The 22,597-nt window shown below is 36.8% G+C and overlaps 1 protein-coding gene across 2 annotated transcripts in view; it reads right to left on the bottom strand.

The window, feature by feature from the left end:
* The window catches only part of ALG9 (ALG9 alpha-1,2-mannosyltransferase), a 77,347-nt gene that overhangs the window by 4,904 nt on the left and 49,846 nt on the right, over nucleotides 1-22,597 (bottom strand). For both annotated transcript variants that reach the window (XM_072425493.1, XM_072425494.1), the window contains exon 14: nucleotides 16,142-16,269. In XM_072425493.1, the coding sequence (XP_072281594.1) occupies nucleotides 16,142-16,269 (128 nt within the window). The remainder of the gene's footprint in view (nucleotides 1-16,141; nucleotides 16,270-22,597) is intronic.

Raw genomic sequence — 22,597 nt, 5'->3', positions numbered from 1 at the left:
AAAGTAATGTAATAAATTTTAAAGCCAAAAATGTTTCAACCTTATATACTTTTAACTAGAACAATCCATTCACAAATAGCATTGAAGAGCAGAAACACAAGAATCATACTTTCCTCTAAACAATAAATGATATTTGGATATATTATTTGAAGACTGGCAACACCAATCACTAAATGAAAGTCTAAAAAAATTAATATAACTTGCAGAATTATTTTTTTTTGGTTTGCTTCCTTATGACCAATAAAAGTGTTGTGTTATATCTGTCAAATAAGTCCAAAGATACCTGCTTATTCCCTTTTGTGAGATGAAAAAAGAATGCTTTAGTTGCAATGAAATACCAAGGAGTCTTTTAAGCCCTGCCTAGGGTACCTCTAAACTACAGAGCATCTGCATGGGGAGAGGTGGGAAGGGTTCTGTTGTCTAAATCAGGCATGCACAGCCTATGGTGACAACGTTGCTGCTATATACATACAGTACAGTGATTGAGCATTATTACCCCATAGGATGTGTATTACTAGCAGGTTCACCAAATGAAAATAAAATCTGATGAAGCCACCATATAAGCTCCAGTGTGTTATAATCCTGTTCTTAGGTTAAAATCCATTTTACTAGGGGTTTATGCAACTTACATTCTCCCAATGCTCCGAAAAGGCAAGCTATATATTTAAGGATTTGATGGGCAGACTTGGTATAAAAGCACTTGTACACCTCTGTTGGCTCACTTTATATTACCTACATTCAACACTTCTAACAATAACTGAAGAGCTAAGCAAATGTGTGCAAGTGTTCACCAGCCACCCTAGAAATATGTCAGTGGTTTATTGATTTGTATCAATATTGATGTATTACATTTAACATTTCCATATACACTCTTCAGTTATATACAACTACGTAAAAAAAAATTTAGTAAAATTTTAATGAACTTTGAGACAACTTAGAAATCCTATTCCTTGATAAAGATGTACCAATATCAGAAGAATTAATTTATTTTGACTTTACTGAAGAAAAGCCTAAAGGTAATCCCCTATCAGGTGCAGAGAAAAAAATCTTCATTAGAAAAAACAATTCCACTGATAGCTGTAAAAGGTTTTATTTTTATTGGCAAATGTGCTGATATGGAACATGGTGATGGGTGAAAGAGCAGAGTGAACATGGAGGTGACCTCTTAAGCCACTGAACTCAGCTGTTTGTCTGGAGATCAGCTTTACAGGGCCCAAACTGCCATTACTGGTATCATGGGCATCATGGGGAATAAAGGTGATTAGATGGATCATTTCCAAATATCACATCATCATTTATGTGTGGGGCTATCAATAACAACAAACATGTGAAGACACACCAATAAATTTACAAACACAATTGTGTTTCTATTAACAATTGAAAGATGCTTCTAAATTCACTTCTAATAGTTCTTGCTAAAGAAGGATCCACAACGTGACTACTATAGTTACGCTTTCATTGTGAATAAGAATGGATATATCACCGGTTGTAGAGCTGTATCTCAGGAGACTAATTACGCAGTGAGTAAGGGATGAGCATGTCATAGCCGGGAGCTGAAAAGTCTGTACCATGATATGCAGAAATCCTAGCTCTCGCCTTATCTGTAATGAAATGCTTCCTGACAATGAAGTGTCTGCACGGTGTAATTAGGTGGCTGCTCTCTAATTCAATTACCATCTCCATGTATCAGAAGCTCATCTGTGACTGTACAGGACCTGACGTCAATTCAGCTCAATGAAACCCCATGAGCATAATGCTCGGGCAACGTGCCTGCAAGCTCTTCCCCATTATTAACCTTTGCTATGCTGCGATTTGTGCATCTGACTGACACAGCTAGTGAGCTGCTGTCCTTACCCTTTTGCCTAACCAAGCAAAATCGCTCTTGAAAATGGGTACGGTGAATGCACCCTTTGGTTGCTCAGTGTGCAGAAAAAATATTAACATTTTCTCTACAGAAAAAGACTTGTGCCAAGCAGGTTCAATTTAGAAAAGTCATTTGTAAACTTACAAATATTGAGTAAAAAAAAAAGTCTGAAAAAATGCATTTTCCTAACACTACTTATATATCATTCAGTCGGTGAGTAAAAGTGTTTTTACTGCTCTGATCAACAAATTACTTTCCTAAAGAAGAACTAGATCTGCCTTACTCACCTGTCCCTGTTCCCTTGCAGAGCCCTCTCATCTTCTTTTTTCATCTCTTCCAGTGGAAAATCTTCGTCCAGCTTGATTTGCTGGGCCAGGGTGACGTAACTCCTACGCAGGTACGTGGGAGTTCATTCATTTCCAACACACACAGAGGAAACCAGGAATGCCAGATATCCTTGAAACCTAAGTCATTGCTACCATGCACAGCTTAGATTTTTGCCAGAAACCTGGAGCGACCAGACAGGTAAGACCGATAATTTCAGAAAAGGCGTTGCCTGTCCCTTTTTCATCATGTATTCTTAAAAGTGGTACTTTAGTTCTGTATTAAATTCTCTAACGTAAGGCTAGACCTGGCCATTTTGTAGCCCCACACAAGACCGCCAGAGACACTCCCCTTTTATTCCTGATACCATCCAAGCCAGACATCACTGCAAGAGGCCACATAACTCCATATGCTACTAAAACATAAAGATAATTTATCAGACTTAACAAAATAGAGAACAATAATTCATACAAGCCACTGTTGTGGGCACATGGAATGAAGAGAGTGAGCTAGGATACCAGACTCTGTCAGTCCTAAAACCACTGATCATCATAAATATCTAGCACCAATCAGAATTCTATGAAGGGTAATAGAAAAAGTGTAATGGAGCTGTACTTAAAAGGTAGTAACATGTTCTCAAAAAATACAAACAAAAACTGAAGAAGTAAAACACAAATAAATTAATATAATAAACAGAAATGTCTTATATAAAAGGTTAACCGTGACACAATCTGAGGTTTACTAAACAGAAAGGATGGCCACCTGTCTTGTGAGAACTGGAATACCTGGATGTGAACCTTTGTGTTTGATCAGTAGGTATAACCTATACTTTCTACTTCAGTTATAACAATGAGACATGAAAGGTCTGAATATGTAAACCTTTCATTATTATTATTATTATACAGTATTTATATAGCGCCATCATATTACGCAGCGCTGTACATAGTCCATAGTCGTGTCACTAACTGTCCCTCAAAGGAGCTCACAATCTAATGTCCCTACCATAGTCATATGTGATTATTATAGTCTAAGGTCAATTGTTAGGGAGAAGCCAGTTAACCTAACTGCATGTTTTTGGGATGTGGGAGGAAACCGGAGTACCCGGAGGAAACCCACACAGACACGGGGAGAACCTGCAAACTCCATGCAGATAATGTCCTGGCTGGGGATCGAACCTGGGACCTAGCGCTGCAAAGGCCGGAGTGCTAACCCCTGAGCCACCGTGCTGCCCGTATGTAAATAATTCTACTTAACACCGAGGCAAAACTCATGTCATTGCCACTATTGCATTAGAAAATGGAAAATGTACATACTGAGCAGATCTACACCACCAATATCTAAAGCTAGCTTAGGTTCTCATTAAATCCCCCCCCCCCCCAGACAGGCTGCCTGATTAGTACATAAACACATCATTGCCAAATGCATTTTAATTTTAAACGTTATATGTCTGGCCACTGGCATGATTACTAAAATAAATGTCAATGACTGACATTTTGTGATGTTGAGTAAGCTCTGCTTACATTTTAGTAGTACAGTTGGTGCTCCTGTGTTGCCCTTGCACAGTATGGTCTATCCAGTAGCAGAGATCACTCACCTGTTCTAGTTCTTCACCATGCAGTGATCTGACTGCATGTAGGCAGGTAAATACCATTAGCTTGTTCAGGTCACTTATACTTGGAAATTGCACAGCCTTAACAATACAGTATATTATAACAAAGACATTTTCAATAGTTCTTTCTATTTATATATTTTTTGAAATTGTAATTTTTTATTGTAAACAATTGAAAAGAAGGGGAGTACTATAAAAAGAGGGAGATAGATGAGGAAGAACATTGTACAACAGTTCTTTCTTGACATAATTTACATCAAAAGGTCCACTGACCTGGCCATATACTGAACACACATCTTCGAAACTTGTATTCAGTTGAAATCTTCCAAACTGTGGAAAGTTGTCTCAGGCCAACTAGTCTACTGATGCTCAGTTGGGTTAAACCAAGGCTCTGTGCATGTCACTTAAGTTACTTTAAAACAAACTCATCTAACTTTGACTTAATAGATTTAAATTTGTGCACAGGGGTTCAGTCATGCTGGAACAGAAATGTGCCTTACCCAAACTGTTACAACATGGTTGGAAAAGCACAATTGTCTATTGTTTTGTTTCCTGCAATACTTCTTCTTTATCAACAAATACTTTCAGTCTTCAGCCAACAGTATGTAATACAACTGAATGAAATGAGCAGTGTTTAAGTTTCATTATAGAAGCACCAAACATTTTAGGAAGAAGGATTGCCCACCACCACCAACTTGACCTCTGACATTACAATGTTAGGCAGGCCTGAAGTCTTCAGCAAACACAAAAGTCAATAATTTGGAAGGGTTTCCAGATACTTTAGGAAAAATAGTGTACATGGCCAACCAAAAAATGTCTAAATGAGCAACTTTTTAGGTCTGATTTTTTGAAAAATATGTTGTAAAAGGATTGTAAAATGATGGCTTATTAGAGGGAGATTAAACACGGGTTGACTGTACTATGAAAAGAAAAAGTAGCTTTATGTTTGAAGTTGGTACTCTGGGCTAATGCTGTAGATAAAGAATTGAAAAATTGCCTGACTAAGGCAACAAACTCTCCAGGTATATAATTTATTAGCAGCAGTAATACCAGGGGTAACAATCACTCAATTTATTTTAGTTTTAACAAGGTGCAGCTACAGGTATGCACGTCTAGCTTGTCAGACCTTCAAAATCCTAAATGGAAAGCTAACTTGCCAAGTAATTTTTGAGGGGAGAAGATGGGAGAAGGCAGCAGCTGATAAGTCAGTGTTATATAATCACAAGATTACCCACCACATATAGGCAAATTTAAGGACAAGCAATCAAATACAAACTATCACCTAATATAAACGCTATTTATTATTTACCAAACTGTCTGCTTCAATGTGTCATTACAAAAAACTAACAACAATTTCAGGAAGAGCAAGGTGAAAGCTACTGATTATCTGTCAGGTACAGAGATATATTTCATCTGCTCTTGAACTCCAAAGCAAGTACATATCCCACTAGAAGCAAAGCTGATAGTCTAGGGCCCTCCTGTGGCTTCAGGTAAGTATTTGCTTAAGATTTGGATATCCATTTAGATGTCCTATTTCGGATGTGCTTGTTGTTTGTGTAGAATGTGTATGCATGTAACAAAGCACAGGGTAGTAGTCCCTCCCTGTTAAAAAGTAAAAGAGCTAACCAAAATAAATAGTAATTTCCTTTAATTATGTTAAATAAATATTTGTAGAAAACTACTCTGTAAAGGCCCTCTTAACACTTTGCACACTCTGCAATTGTTTCCACATATTATTGCTGCATTTTGTACTTTAAGGTATTGCATTAGGGCAGCTCATTCATTATAAATGCACTGCCAGTGGACTTCAAAATGTTCTTTGTTTATTTAATGGCTTTTTTTTTATTTTAATGTATCGCATTGTAAAGAAAAACATAGATTAATTTGCATTGTGGTACTGCATAAGTTTGAATAGTACCAAGATTTTTGGGGTATTAACTACACCTCTTCAAGTGCATTATTTTTTTCCCATCTATGTGTTATGATGCAACACAGGTGCATTAGTGTACCGTTTAAAATAAAGTGGACTGCACCACCAATCATTCATTACATTCAACGTGTGTTACAGTAACACATTACCACACCACATATTACTGAAGCTGGCCTCAAACTATTTGCTGTATTAGAGCCTTTTTTAGACTAGTGAACAGTAGTAGAGAATTGTAAAAGGTGAAATTTCTACTCATTAAACTAAGTGCATTTGTGTCTTTTTGTGCACCAAAGTGCCTGTGGTCCTGAGAAAATAATGCAGGTCTAAAATTAGATGCTGTATATATATACAGATGCCATTTTGCACCTTTTGGACATGTCAGGGACCACAATAAAGGCCCTTATATATAAAGTTATAAAGTTGACCACCAATGTTCTAAGATATCACTTTAGAAACATTCTTCCAACCCGTTTACTGTTCTCTTGTTGAAGCACACAATTTAAAATTTGTAATTTAAAAAAAAATAGCACTAAAACCTGTCATATTGCAGTGTACAAACGTCAAGTTTGAACCTGTATTGAATGATGATAACTCTGATAAACTGATAGATCTGTTTATTCGTACACGATGTGTCTGAAAATGCAGTCAATATGTTTGTTGAGCAATGACGCATACAAATATTCCCATAAAACTATGTGCACAAAAGCAATATTCTCTAGATTTCCTGGTACTATTCCACGTCATTCAGAATATTTTCTACGGTCTCTTAGCTGCTGTTTCACATAACTGATTAGTAACTCTGTTTGTCAGGGCTTATAACTGTCTCAGTGGATTTTTCCACTCAACTATGTTTTGCAAAATAATTTAGAAACTGATAAGCACAAAATCTTCCCTACTTAAAGCGATACAAATCTGCAGCATATATTCCCCTAGGTTATTTAGATTTGTTGATCTGCCAGAGATGGACTTCTGCGTACTTTCTGTAGACTGACACCCTATGAATTTTGCTGGACTAAAAGGTGGCAGCCAGTTGTCTGTAGTTTAACTCTTGAATTATTTTAGTAAATTTGATGGATTTATCAGATCAAGTTAATTGTCAGTAATTGAGCTATGGCTACATGGGAAAAAAGAAAATGGAGAAAATTATTCAGCTTTTCCAGAGACACTGAGGCTTTAACCATGCTATATATAGAAGTTTGGGGTGCAAATATTGGGTCAAACCACTGCTTTTTGTGAACTTTGTATGCTCTAGTGCCAAAATCACTGGAGCATACAAAGTAATACCAGCTCTGGCAACTTCTTTCTGCAACTTTGATTAAAACAATTAATTTATGTACCCACAGGTACAAGGGGTAAAACTCCCCAGTTGTGTTTTAAATGGTATAAAAAGCTGGTAGTTCATCAATTATATCACTGTCACTCCGAATCCAAGCTACAAATTTGAATTGAACCAATAGGGGTTGATTTATAAAGTGGTGAATCTGATATCAACCATCATTTTCTAGTGGAAAGTCCGTGGACCCAAGGGACCCTCCTGAGGTTGCTAGGGGTTCTTTGAGAGATGAGAAATTTGTGCCTCTCAGTTCAGTTTAACTGACACCAATGATCTTTTTGGTTACCTTTAAGGATGACCTTATTCTCACTGGCCACCACAGTGTGAGCTGTGAATAGAGTAATTATAGCAGGGGTTTCCCAAGATCTGAAAGTTTTTTCAATGGTTGCCCAATGGTAAAATGGTCCAAAACAGGCAGAAACTAAGGTTCTCAATAGTTGTGGGAAATTAAATTCTGTTGCCACCCACCCTAGCTTTATTAACAGAAGGAACAAATGAACACCTTTTTTGATATGTGTGTGATCACACAGGTTGCCCAGGCTAAAGGCTGCTTGTGCTAGAAATAAGCAATGTAAATAAAAGCAAACTACAAACCTCTAGTGAAAGACATAGGCCGGATTATTCAATTGCATGACAGTATTATTTATATTATCATAATGCTCAGTTCGGTACACTAAAGTTCACATGGGTATTAAGGGTCTAACACATCAACTGACAACTGTAAACCATGCTGAACAAAGTAAAATGACACCTTACATCATGAAAACTTTAAATCTACCTAAAAATAAAACACAATTCAGAAATAAATCTGTAATCTGAACAGCTATCACAATTCACATGTGTCTACCAAGTGCACACTTCTCTGGATCCTTACACACCTGGATGGAATGGATGCTATTTTCCTGGTTTTGAAATGTATTTTTGGAGACACTGTATTAAGAAAAGTTCTATCCCATAACGTTGAAACCAGCTTGATGGGCAAAGCTAAATCATGGATACTGTTAAACTGTAGAAACTCTTCCTAAACACCCAAGTTGTAACTGAACTGACCTAATGGGACAACTATCCAAATATCTAAAATGGGAATCATTTTGTTTTTAGAAGAAAAATAAGATTTCCTGTTGCATCTCCAGGACAGGGAGTGAAGGAAAATCTCCCCTCTAGGACAGTGGTCCCCAACCAGTGGTCCATAGTCCACAGAAAAATGTGGACATTATTTGCAATTTTTATGTTTTTTTAATAATAAAACAAAAATAATATTCTAATAAATGCTTATATTGTGAATGAAAATTTTGCCTTTATATTGCACTAAATTCACTACGTGTACTAGAGATGGAAAAACAAGGGAGGCGCAGCGTGACATCAGTGTAGTCTTAAGTTGTATTAAGTTAAGTTGAGGCAACCATTACCGAGCCGTATGCTTCAGTATTGTTTCGATCATTACAACAGTCACCACACTCCGCGAATACCGATTCTCATCTGATTGTTTTATTTTATTTGTTTATTTCTCAGATGCTCTTTTAGGTAGGTATGACCTTAACTGTGTATTTTCTTTAAATGTTATATTTAATGGCAAATCAAATAGTTTGATAATGATCATTTCTTGTTTGGTTTTAGAGTCAAATTAAATAAACCCATAATGAGTGAGAAAAAGCAAACAAATATTTTGCATTTCCTTAGTAATACTAAGGATAATGCAACTAATGATAATAGTAACAATAGTAATACTTCACTTAACCGTGAGCTGATCAATGAATCAGAGCCTCCACTGTCCTTGTCAGGCGTCATTAGGGTGATCATTATGTTACAAATGTATTTATCTTTTTTATAAAAAAAAAAATCATATTAATGGTCCGCAAGATTTAAAATGATGAATTTAGTGGTCCGTGAGGTCCGAAAGGTTGGCGATCGCTGCTCTAGGACACAGACAGCAAAAGGAAAAATAGCCTCATAGGGATTTTAACTTTTCCAAACTCTATCCAAAACTAAAACAAGGCCTGGCTACAAACAAACGTTTACACACACACACTGTAAGGCCCCGGTCAATACCAGTATTCCCCAGAAACCCATCCCCCAATCTATCACCACAGTCTTGCCTATAGCAACCTCCGCTCAGCCTCAGGAGACTGGTTGCGTCTTCCAGCACTCTAATGCCCCCAGGACTGGGTGCGCAAGGGATGGTGTCCCGGTGTCTCCAACCCAAAGCCCACTAATACAGAGTACAGAGCCCACAAATACGGAGTACAGAATGTCCGGGAATCCAAAAACAAGCCGAGGTCAAAACACAGGAAATCAGTCCACCAAGCGAAGTACAAAAGGAAAGGCACAAACAGAGTCGGGGTCACAAGCAGAGGTCGGTCCAGGCAGAGTTTAACGGATAGTCTGGTACAGGCACAGGTAAGTAACAGAACAGTCAAAAATCACTCCAACACAGGTAAGCCCAGCAGATGCTATAACAGGCACAGAAGACTGGAAGCATAATGGCTATAAAGCCCCAGCAGCCAATGACACTGAGTCAGGAACTGATCAGCCTCTAAAATCCCCTTCAGCTGTGCATAGCCTACCAATGGATGCTGGAGATGCCAAAAATCTATCAGGCTGCACAACTAAAGGGAAGCAGGGGCTGCTACTATGTTAGTTCTCACGGTTGTAGCAAATGACATCTGAACAGCAAATGACATCTCTGGACAGAACAAATAGTGTTTTATATTGCGAGGGCACACAGCACGGAGTCGTCGGCCAGATGGGCATTTACTAATACACACTTAACCCAATTAAGCAAAAATCTTTTGAATGCATCTTTAACTTAAAGTAATCCTAACAATTAGGTAGTCTTGAAGACATTAAGTTTTAAGAAATTAAGATTATTTATATTAAAATTTGGATAATTTCAATAAAAGCTTTAATGAGATCAATAGGTGATAAAATGAAAGAAGCCTTCACAAAAAATGATATGTAAGGAGATGAGATACTTATTGAGCATTGCATGGCAAACTCAATGCAGCCTGAGCAATTGATTATTTATAAAAAAATTACTTAAGTGAATTACCAATAATAAAAAAATTAATTTACCAGCTGTAAAAAAGGCAGTTTATAATTAAATAAATTCCAGAAATATATAATGTCTTTATTTGCTGTAGTACTTCTATATTCGGTGAACTCCCTCTTTTTTTTTAAACCTTTAGTTGAAGGGCACACTGCCGTTGATTCTAAACACCATGATAGATATAAAGTTGAAAAGCAAAACTAGAGGTTAAATTTGTCTGAATTCAGGGTTGTCTCTTGTGCAGAGAGTAGCCTAGAGTAAGATATGTGTCCTCCATGGAAAAAAAAAGCAATACTGCATACGTAAGTAAATGCGTCAGAGGGGATTAAGAAGCGCAGCTGCCTGCAGAGATTGTAGAACACTGGGGCATCTTATGGTAGTACTGCACAAAGCCTACAAGGGAGCCTGGCTGTGACATGTGATTAATGATGCAAAGGACTTCAGCAGACGTGTGTCTTATGGTTCAGTGCTAGGGGGCTATGAGTAACACAACAATATATAAAATGATATCGTTAACTGATGTAAATGCACAGTGCCTCTTATGCATCTCTAAACTGGCTGACACAAAAAGACACTAGTTAAATATTTTTGGGGAGGGGAAACAATTCTAGTGTGGTATCATTGGCTGTATATGTTGATAAAGGTTATAAAGTACAAATCAGTATTATACCGTTTTAAAAATTAACATTTTATTTCTCCTACCTAGTAATATCAGTAATATTTATGGTTCCTGTTAAAGATCTGGCACTGTCTGTACTTTGGCAGTTTACCTGTTTTCAAATTATCTTCCACTTAGAACAGTGACGTTAAAAAACCTAATTAGTCAACAAAGTCTTCCCTATTGTTTTATTAATATTATTTTATCCTGAGGATAGATTTGTACTTATCTCAAGCATGTTTCAGTTTAGTTACTGTGGACTTTTCCACTGACCAATTACTGTCCAGTGATACAAACTCTGTAGCGGTTGTATAAAATAAAGCCACGCATGTAAATTCAACCTCTGTTTTAGCTGTTCTACCTTGTAAGACAAAAAAGATTACACATGCATAGGAAGAATTTACAATGTTTTTAACATGGTCTGCATTTGAAGGCCCCACAAGTTATATTCTTTGGAAAATCGTACCTACCACTAGGCTCAGTTCACTTTCTCTATGTTGGCTCTGCATGCTTTATTGACCTTGTTGGCAACAAAAGACTGTTCTGCACGTAATTAGATTATTGTTTTGAATTCTTAGTAAGCATAGCTAAAAGTTTTCTCTTTTTATTGAGATGATAACTTACCAATTAGTTTAGAATGTACTGTGATGGCATACACACAAACTGAGTTATAACAATGGAATTTAAACATTTCCTACAAAATTCAAGGATAACTAAAAGTAACATGTGAAAGCAAACAGTAAACAGCTAAAGTAATAGAACACTGCAGCCATTCTAAATTCAGAATGTCTACTCAATATACCTTTCCTTGTAATTCACAAAATGTCATGTCTTCTCCTGGCTTCTGGGCAGGCCTAAAACCTGAAAGAAGCCGAACACATAGGGGGATGCTGGAATTATGAAACCTACCAGCCTACATTTTATTAAAAAAGGACCACTTCCCCCTGTAAAACTGACACTATGTATGTTCTGTGAAATCTAGCCATATGGGAAACTGATAAAACATTTACAAATGAAGTTCAGACTAGTAAGATCCATGCTCCTTCAATGACCTGCTAATGACTTCCTCACTAATAACCTCGTCACATCCAAGACTTTTTTTTTTAGAGCTGCCCCAACTCTCTGGAATGGTCTTTCACATCCTATTCAGATTGCTCCTACTTTCTGCTCCTTTAATTGAGCACTTAAAACCCATCTTTTCAAACTTACATACCCATACTTTTTTGTCTTTTAAAACCCTCACAATTTGAAACCCCTAATTATTGTACAGTGCTGCATAATATGTTAGCGCTATATAAATCCTGTTTATTATTAATAATATTAATAATAATATTAATAATCAGGGTGATTATTACTGTCTATGAACAAGCGTTATCAATTTTCCCCCAGAAAGCCTTAGTGTATTTTACAAAGAAATAATTACTCAAAGAAAAAATATACTCAAATGGGTATTCTTGAAAAACTGATGGCATTTGTCTATTGATTATAATAAACCCTCCGATGCTTAGATGTAACTAGTATAATTCTAATTTAGCTTGAATTTTACACATTTCAGCAACTATAGGGATTTAGCCACAGGGAAATTAACAAATGAGAAGTGGGATTAATATTAGATCTTTTAGTGGGTAATTTATTTCCCGAGTCAGTTTGAATACTAAAGCATAAATATTAAAGCACTCTGGGTTAATGATATTCCTTTAACTTAAAATGCAACTTAAGTCAATTACATATAAAAATGTAAAATTGTATCTTTTACATTGGCATTCAAACACATCTCTCCAGGAAATGAAGCTGTTAAGAATTCACTATGGGGCTTGTAAAGGAAAGACATTGACATGTTATACGATTTGTGAAATTTCCCTTTGCAGACAATGTATTGCAAGATATAATCTTCTATAACATGTTATATATAACATGTTATATGATGGGCTGGGCCAAGAAGTGAGAAGAAGAGATTTGTGCCTTGGGCACCTCAACTAGAAAGAAGCATTTAAGGGGCAGGATCTGTCAACTATGCTGATAAAATAGTTCATAGTTTATGAAGCCTTACCCTATTAACTGAGTTTATTCTTCCCCCATAATGTTTGGGCTGATTAGCAGCATATATTAAAATGCCTTGGTCTAAAATAACCCAGCATCCCTATCTTGTAGTAAAAAGGAAATCATGGAGGTCAAAAAAGTTAGTTCATTGAAAAAAATATATTTTCCAACATTTTATAATTACCAACAACAATCTAAAATATATGATATTGTCTGTCTTATTGGAGAGCTAACAAAGAACGTGGTATTGGCAAAGCTACAAAAGAGTTCATTAGCTGCAATCAATGCAGGGTGCCACAGTGTGCGCTAATCCCATTTTCAAGTACTAATATCTTCTGGTTTGTGTTTTGACCAGACCAGCGACTTCTTCAACTTGATCCTATTAGGGAGCCCTGAGCCCTGACAGCTCCAACTGCGAAGGTGAACGGCAGGAATTCTAATAACTTCGTTACCTTGGTAACCCCTGTGACTTTTTCATTCTGATTGCTCGACTTGTAGCTGCCGATAAGAAATACATATCTGCACATTACGCTGCACATCGCATGCCCTGCTGTGAACATTGCACTTGCCGTCTGGTGCTTCTATCTGTCTCCACGCACAGGAAACAATGTGCACCTCAATAACTGTGTAGGACAAATCTACCGAGTTAGTTCCATGAAACTGTTACAATGAATAAAATGGGTAGATGCTTGGACCTATTTGGATTAGCAGTTACAAAAAAATATGTAACAACACACAATTTTTTTTCCCACAATATGGTCATTTAGCATACAGTGCAAATACCAAAAGCTAGGCATAGACCTACAAAGTCTGTTGGCTCAGTCTAGGGATAAGCAAAAAGCATCTTGACTTTCTATATGCAGGCCCATCTAAGAGCATGGGACCACAATTCAATAAGTTTCTTTTTAACAGTGTAACGTTAATTTTTTTTCCTCTGACATACAATACAAGGAAAGGCTATAAAGGCTGTTTAGCATGGGTACCAAACAATGGATGACCTTTCCATAGAAATGATTTTGTATTCCTGGCTGCAAGGCATTCTTTCTATTAGAAGGCTGTGCAGCTCCCAAGCGGCAACACAGTGATGACCTATGAGAAACAGGGGCAGGTAAGCATAGGCCTAGTGGCAGATGCTGAAGGGATAGTAGATAATTTTATCAAAATTACGGGTAGTCCCTAATAAAAGAAAGTCAATAACATATAAATGCTTTCCACTGATATTTTTATTATAATAATACCAGTCAAGAAACATGTAAAAGAATGAGTTATACAAATGCATGTAAACAATATTTTCTGCAAAAACATTTAAAAGAAAAAAAAAATGGTTTTGTGTCCCTTTAATTAATCATTACCATACAATGCTCAATATGTTCCTGAGGGTACAAGGCAGACAGAATAAATTCATGCAGTACGATTTGCATGCTGGGCTGTGTACAGAAGCAGAGGAATTGATGGAATCCATGCAGCTGAGGAGCTGTCCGTCTTGTATTCTAACTGAAGCGGAGACGTAGGCTTTTTACGTCAGTGCTGTACCCTACTCTGACAAATGGTAGGAGAACAAAGAGAGCCATGCTGAGCGAAGCTCTTTTTTTTATTTTCTGGGCCACTTGGGACCAGAAAGCAAAATGCGTGTCTGATCTCCAGAGGGGAGTGCGGAGCTGTCTACGTGTTAGGACTATGTATGTAATGAATGGTAATGCCATAACCTCAGGAATCAGAACACTGTCCTCTACACCTGAGGGGAGAACGCTGACGTAAGTGCAAAGGAAAAAAAACCAAAAAACGATGGGACAGTTTTGCTTTTTATTGGTCTCCTTGGGGAAATGTGCACAGATACGGAAGCAGGACAACTTTTAGCTGCTGCTTTTTGAGAGCGTACATAAGTTAAGGTGCCCTTTATGACGATCACAAATTTTCCACTGTCAGGATCAGTCAGCCGTACCACCTGAATCAATTTCTGCAGCTTCCTCTATTATCTAATGTGAAGCTATTAAAAAACTTGTTACTGGAGGGAATTCAGGGAGGCAGCAACTTTTCATCTTCATTTACAGGGTAAACCGTACTTGTAACTTCTCTATAACACCCTAATAGGGCGATTTTAAGCTAGGGTACTAAGGACATTTGCCTAAGCTGCATAGTTATTACTGTAGTCCAAAACTGGTTGCTATGGCCACCAATGATGCATACTGCATCATCTAATTAAAACATTTAGTAGCAAAACAGAAATGTGAAGGTCTACTAAACTAACAAAATGTTAGTTTATAGAAAAATTGCCATTGAATTTAAGAAGATATAAAAAGCCACTCGTGCATGGATGGTTAGTTATATAACATAATATTGCTGTGCTGTCTATTGTGTAAGCTGCCACTTTAGGTTGAAGGACGTTTCAAGGTGACAGTGTTTTCCTATAGGAATACTGAAAGGAATTCAGCTGTGTGGTAGATGATATCACTGAAGTGGATGTTTTCAACATTTTAAATCTAAAGCTTTCATTAAAATAATATCTGGTGCTGGCATTTTTTTCAGGTACCGTACTTTATATTCTGAGATAGGAATTGTGCTCCCGCATTGTCACCCTTTCAATGCCTTTGCTTGTATTATGCCAATGCTGAAATTGGTTGTCATAACACATTGCAGTTTTTTTTTTAACTGACCTTGGAGGGTGAAAGTGATTGCTGCAACCTCAGGCTGGAAATCCTGCAGATTGTTACCACAGTTCTGCCCTTTACAATTACAAGTCATGGAAGATCTTGCTGATGGTAACCTGCAGGATTTCGTGCCAATGTCACAGCAGTGACATAACCTGCACCTTTTCAGTTTTCTTTTACAATCTTTAATATTTAATGGAGGCCGGTTACTGCAAGGAAAGAGGATTGCAGGGAGGGTTCACTTTGTTTTTATTTGTTGCAGCACTGTGAACAAAATGCAGCATATGTAATTTTTGCCCAGCGCACACCAACACAGAACAATCGTGTGAACCAGGCATATTGAAAAGAACATGTAAGCGTTTATGCCTCTTGTGTTGGGCTGTGTTGCTGAACGACTGCAAAACGAAGACCAATATCCTTGGTGTGAAAGGACCTGGTCTATTTATTGAGAAAAATGGTAATAAGGCAAACCAAGCAGTAATTAAAAACTTTTTTTGCAGACAGTCCGGACCTGTTACAATTTTTTTGCTCTGTTGCTTGAGATGTACCCCCATTTCCCGTAGGGAAGAAAAAGAGATATCAATTAGAATTTGACAGACAAGTCTTTTCAACAGGGACAAAGAAGTGATAAAAGTTCTAACTATTCTGCCTGTATCAAAACCTAAATGAATAAGACACAGGTCACTTACCTGGAGGCATCCAGGAAAGGTTTGAATGCTATGGCTACCCACTCCTCTTTAGTAGAATAGCGAGGCTCTCGTGCAGTTTCTATAATTGTATCCAGATCAACCAAATAGTGACACTTGCCAATATCAACCTAAAGAAATTTAATAAGGAAAAAACAATAAGTGAGGGTTTATTTGTAACAGCAATTAAGACAGAAAAACAATTGCTGTTTTTTAGACAGATTTGTTCCTTTTTTTAGATTTATTGTATTGTTAGTATTTTTTTTTTCATTTACAGGAGAATATGATACCCAATGCACCTGTGCAGTGCAAGATTGGGTGATGTAAGCAGAAGCTGAAAGAAGAAGTAAGAAGATAGCGGTGCCGGGCAGTTCCTCCGCGCTGGGACAGAGAAAAAATCCAGGACAGCGCAGGACTGAATTGAAGCAAGCTGTGGAGGGATTGAGGGGTACGTTTTTATTTACTAATGACAGTTCCACTTTAAAACCTTCTAACTGCTCCATCTGAGTACTGGAGCAGGGATAAAAATGCATTATAGATGCAGATGAGTAGATGACTTTGGGATGTGCATCTCAGAAAGAGATGAAGAAGGTTGCATTATAATTTTACAAACATTGTCATCCTTAATAAGTTTACATTACTGAGCACTAGCAAAAGCATGCCTGCTTCAGAATTGAGAACACTGGGGGTGACAAGGGCAGAATGTGTGAGTGTGGAATAACAGGTATAACCTGGTAAAATGGGTCAGTATGTGGTGAGTATAATGGTGGGCATTATACACAGAAGAGGATCATGGGGCGTATAAAGTGGTCAGTAGGTGCAAGAGAGCAGAATGGAGGTTATGTTGGGGGTAGTATGTGAAGCAGAGAAGTGTGTAGTGATTCAATAAAGCTTTAAAATATTTAGAGGGCTTATAGGAGCTATTTCAGTTATAGGTAAATCAAACAACCCCCACTTTTTTTTTTTTGATATAAAATGCATACCTATTTAACCCCTATTAACCGATTGCTAACCATAATCCTCTTCTGCCTTTAACTGATATTTCTCTGATTGTAAATATTATTATTTTTATTATTTTATACCAAAATTGTCAGTAGTTTTTTTGCACCTTTTCTTTGTGTTGCAAGTTAGGACAAAAATATTGTTCTTCTTTTCCAAATAACTGCCATACTCTTGTACCAAAAATTTTATTTTACGAACATTTTGAATTGGACTAATTAGAAAAGAAAATGTATACTTTTCTATTTATACAGTATAAAAAAATACAACTAACACCAATTTGTTTGTCTATAGATAATGTATGAAAACTAAAGTTTATAGTTTAGAAAACATAAACATTCTTACAAACCAATATTGCTGGAAGAAATCCTAGTTTAGGACATCAAAAAAATATTACTTTGTTATTTATAGTAATGACACATTTATCACTGAATAAACAGGCCTATAGTGGAAACACAAATTTCTCTGGTCCATAAGTGGTATGTAGATACGAAAGATGAAATAGTTAACTGGCTTTAATTTTCAGGATTGTGCAGAACAACTCACCCACATCAAAAATGTTTTTACATCAGAAAAAGATAGCACAGGCAGAGCAATGAACTAGAATTGCTTGTGTAATAGAATCTAATTTAAAAGCATGAAAAATGAACTTCAGGTTCCAAGATTATTTCGAATGTTAAACAGCACTTAAAAATAAGTGCCATAAACCTGCTAAAAACACTAAAGGTGCGGTGACAAATTATCCACTAGGTTAAGTATGACAGATCTCTTAGTTTTCGCTCTCTCTTGTATTCCAGACAAATTTACACAGGAGGGCAAAAAAAGGAGAGTGAAAAATCAAAGCTTATTTTCTCTTTATCATTCTCCTTTCAGTCAGAGTCTGGACGTCAGCTCCTGCTTCATAACATATTATTTGTTGATGTTGGCCTGCAGTAAAAACTTTTATGAAAAAGACAAGCCTGTCAGCTGAAAGAAACTGTTAAGAGACTGTTGCCATGTTACAGGAGACTGCTGCCAAGTCATATTAGACTACTAGAGACAGCTGCTATTTATCAATATGCAGAGACAGCTGATACAATGCAATGCAAGTTATCTTGTGATCTATGCATGTGAGATTAAAAATGAAAAAACCAGATCCCAAGCTAATCCAAAGGGACCTCAATGAAAGGAATGTGACCTATTCCACCAATCATCTAAACTATGTTTTCCTGCAAGTTGTTGGTAATGTTACCAAAGTAATTATATGTCAGCTGTGATAGGAATATTTCCTATGGCTAACACTATAGAAAGGATCCAAATATTCCATAAATTCCTATTTTAGGACAGATTCACAAAGTTATGTTGCAGTAACATGCCTCTTCTCAGGGCTTGGAGACTTCATGCATTGTGGTGTCATTAATTTTGAAAACTTTTTGGCACACTCATGGACCTGCATTTGGGAACATCACAACTCAGGGCTGTAAACTTTTTGTTTTTAGTGGTGTGCTATACTGAAAAAAAATAAATATATTGTAGGTCAGGTTAAACCTGCATTGTGGTATATTGACAGCTCTTGTGTGCAGAATTCCCCTAGTAAAAGTGTAAATTGGGTCTTAAAACGCCAGTCAAAGTACTAGAATAAATGTAAAGTTCAGTAAAGTACATTCTCATCCTCAAGTACATTATTATTGTTATTATTATTATTATTAGTATTAAATTGTATTTCTATATTGCTGACATATAATTCAGCACTTTACCAATACATTCATTAATAATAATCACTGAACAAATAAAATAAATAACAAAAACATTACAAACTCTTTAAAAATCAAGTCACCTAATCTGCCTCTTGTACTTTCTATTTTTAAAGATGTAGGCTAGGAAGAGGAATTGAGGTAGTCACGCTATTAAAGCTCTCCAAGGCTGGAGAGGATATACTTTTATCAGTGAAGCTGGGTGATCAAGCAAACCTGAAATGGATCTGGTCCAGGATTCCAACGATTGCTAGCAAATAGCAAATGAGGAAATCCATTCCAGGTTTGCTGGATCACCCAGCTTCACTTATAAAAAGTGTATTGGAGAGCTTTAATAAATCAGGCCCATAGTGTGAAAAAATTTAAAATGTTTAAAATATGCAGCTCGACAGTTGTGGTTTAGACAACTATCTAAGGGGAAATGTGTGACACATTTAAAATCTATGCAGAGAATTCTCAAACAGTTTCTGTCAACTAAACTACATGAGCAATTTTTATTTACCGTAATACACAAGGTTGTGCCAAGGTAAGCACAGCTATACGTCAGTGTACATCTCCCAATGGATCCCGCTTTAAAAAGCAATCTGCCGATCTTGCTACACATTCAGCTTTTTTTATATAACAAAGCTGTAATAGCACACAAGACAAAAAAAAGAATAGTTACAAATCCTTGTGTGGCACTAAACCATCTCTAATGCTGAAAACATTCATCTGTATTTTATGTATATTACAATTAGATATGGATACTTTATACATATGCTCCTGAGTCAGCTTTCTGCTTGTTGTATTGCAAGAATCCACATAGCATGAAAGAAGGTTTAACTCCGGCAGAAGTCACACTACACTGCTGCCACAACTGCATACAGCAGAGCACACAGCCCACATGTGTCTGTGGAAATGTGAACAGGAATGATCAAAAGGGCATCATACCATATAACATAAAACAGACTGTGTGGACCAAGGCCAGATATCATTTCTGCAATATAATCAGTAAAACTATAACTTCAAAGCAATATTCTGAGACAGAAGGAGAACAGCAGAGATAACTGGAGTATAACAAAATAATTGACTAGCTGGTAGTTGGAAGAAGAAGGTAGAGGAGAGGTGAATGGGAGAATAGACTGAGGTATTGGGCCTGATTGAATAAAGTTCTCCAAGGCTGGAGAGGATACACTTTTATCAGTGAAGCTGGGCGATCCAGCAAAGCTGGAATGGATTTAATAGGAGTAATTTGCTATTTGTTAGCAAATGTTTTGAATCCTGGACCAGATCCATTTCAGGTTTGCTGGATCAAAGTGTATCCTCTCCAGCCTTGGAGAGCTTTAATAAATCAGGCCCATAGATAAAGGATTCTACTTTTTCAACCTCCCTGTGGGATTATCTTAAAAAGGGCAAAGTCTTATTATCCACCACTTCCAGGAAAATACAATAACTAAACACATTAAAGCTGGCCTACTTTTCTTTTTTATGGGTCTACTTTTGGTCTCATTGCAAAGTACACTCAAGTCTTTCATTTAATCAATTCTTATTTGATTCTAAATCCAATCAATCAAAAATGATTGTTATCGACTGCTGAATTGCAAGAACCTTGATTGGTCAGGTTGGAAAATTTCTGTCAATCCTGCAAATATTTGGTGTGTTTGTTAACTAGTGGTTTGGGGTCATTTTTTATTTTGTAAAACATTTACATGTTTCAAACAAATATTTACCACCAAGCCTTAGCTAGATGCAATGAGAAGGAAGAGAGTGGGATAAGTCACTGTTCTAAATCCTTAACCTGTGAGTGTAAATATCAGCTTGAGCTACTGTGATCTGCATTTTACTGAATACACTGCAGGTTTATTACTTCTGTTTTACCACAAGCTTGGCACATACAGAAATGTGCCTCTAGTTCTTATGGCCTGTGAAGATAATTCACTGAATGTCCAACATTCAGACTGTAGCATTTGTAATCATTTGCTACACTCTAGGTGCATTATACCAGACAACTCCAAGTAAACAGGTACGTTAAATTGTTTTAAAGATTTAAAATGTACAAAATGTGTAATATTCACTCACTGTCCCTACTACTAAATATGGCTGTGATACTAGATCCTGACATGGGGTCACTAACATGTTCCCTTTACCACCCCACCTAACACTCACCCCTTCACTTTATCTATACGCCTTACTTTCTTAGGAGCTTACAGAGTAGGTGACCCCAAAATGTACGTCTGATTTCCAATGTCAACTGTTACAACACAATACAAGCTACATCGTATATTATTACTATTACCAGGTTTTTACATAGCACTTACACATTACATAGCTCTTTACAAAATTCATAGTTACGTCACTAACTGTCCCTCTGAGGGACAATCTAATGTCCTTACTACAGTCGCCATAGTTTTGTGGGAGGAAACTGGAGTGCCCATTGAAAACCCACGCATAGGTACACAATGAGCCACTGTGCCACCATTGTATATATGAATTGAAAAATATATTCAATATCTTTAGAAGGGATTCAGATATTTAAAGAATCTATTTTATATAATCAATTACCCTTTCCTTTTCTATTTGTGAAAGTATAAAAATGCACAAAAAGCAATTCCAAGCAAACCTCAGTCTTAGAAGCAGATTTATGTGTTATTACATGCACCCTGGGACATGTTTGTGGTGCATAAAATACAAGCCTTCTGCAGAGCATGTTTTAAACTTGTTTTATTCTATCGTGTACAAAGCCACAGGATCCAGTTCTGCATCTCTATACCAAATGTTGATAAAGCCAAGCAGTGTGTGCAAATGGGATGCTTCTCCAGGGCACAGCACAACACATTGGGATTGACGTCACAAAGGCCACTTCCAGCCAGGGATATTATCTTCTCCACAAATATGTCTCTTGCAGAGCCGAGAAGAAATAAATCACATGCTTAGAATTACTCAGCTGCACCGAGCTAAGACAAGCACAAAAGAAGAAGCTGCATGCTGTGTAGAAGCAATTACATTCAATTTAGGGGCCAAGTTGCCATCCTATTTTGCGGATGCTAAAGCTTTCTGGCTTTGGCTGGCTCTCATTAATAGCTTTGGCAACTTGAAACAACCTGATCAAGTGAAAAACAAAATAATCATTTGCATTACAAATATTCCAAGCCTCTGGGTTACATTTTTAGTGGTAAGAAAAAATACTGAACAATGTTTTAGAATCATTACATGCAAAATACTGAAGGTAATAAGAGAAAGCATAACAATGTTTATGTAACCATAGTATATCCATGGAGCATATATGTACTCTGTGTTTGAGTGGATTTTCTCACACATCCCAAAAACAAACTGACAGGTTAACTTCTTGAGGGCTAGTTACTGACATGACTATGAACTCTATGACTATGAACATGCTAGTACTATATGAATAATAAATCACATCCTGCACAATGCTGTTTGCCCTATATAATAACACAAGTCTGTTATCCAACTATCTTTAATTTCCCCGCCAATTTATTCAATAGCTGGGTGAAAAGAAAATTAGCTCTGTGTAAGATGTAATTTTTAAAGTAACTTAAAGCTAAGGATGTTCAATGCTCTGAAAACAGAAAATAACACAAAGGATGCAGCAAGTGCAATCTTTTAACAACACACCACTACAATATATAGGTGTGGATGAATCCTAAACCTCCATCACATCAAAGAGGTAGGGATTTTGTTGACTAAATGCATTTATTAAGATAAAGTAGTGTTTGTGTTGTAATGT

The sequence above is a fragment of the Pyxicephalus adspersus genome, chromosome 11 (genome assembly GCF_032062135.1).
Source record: "Pyxicephalus adspersus chromosome 11, UCB_Pads_2.0, whole genome shotgun sequence".
NCBI lineage: Eukaryota > Metazoa > Chordata > Amphibia > Anura > Pyxicephalidae > Pyxicephalus > Pyxicephalus adspersus.
This window is presented reverse-complemented; position numbering and strand designations above follow the sequence as displayed.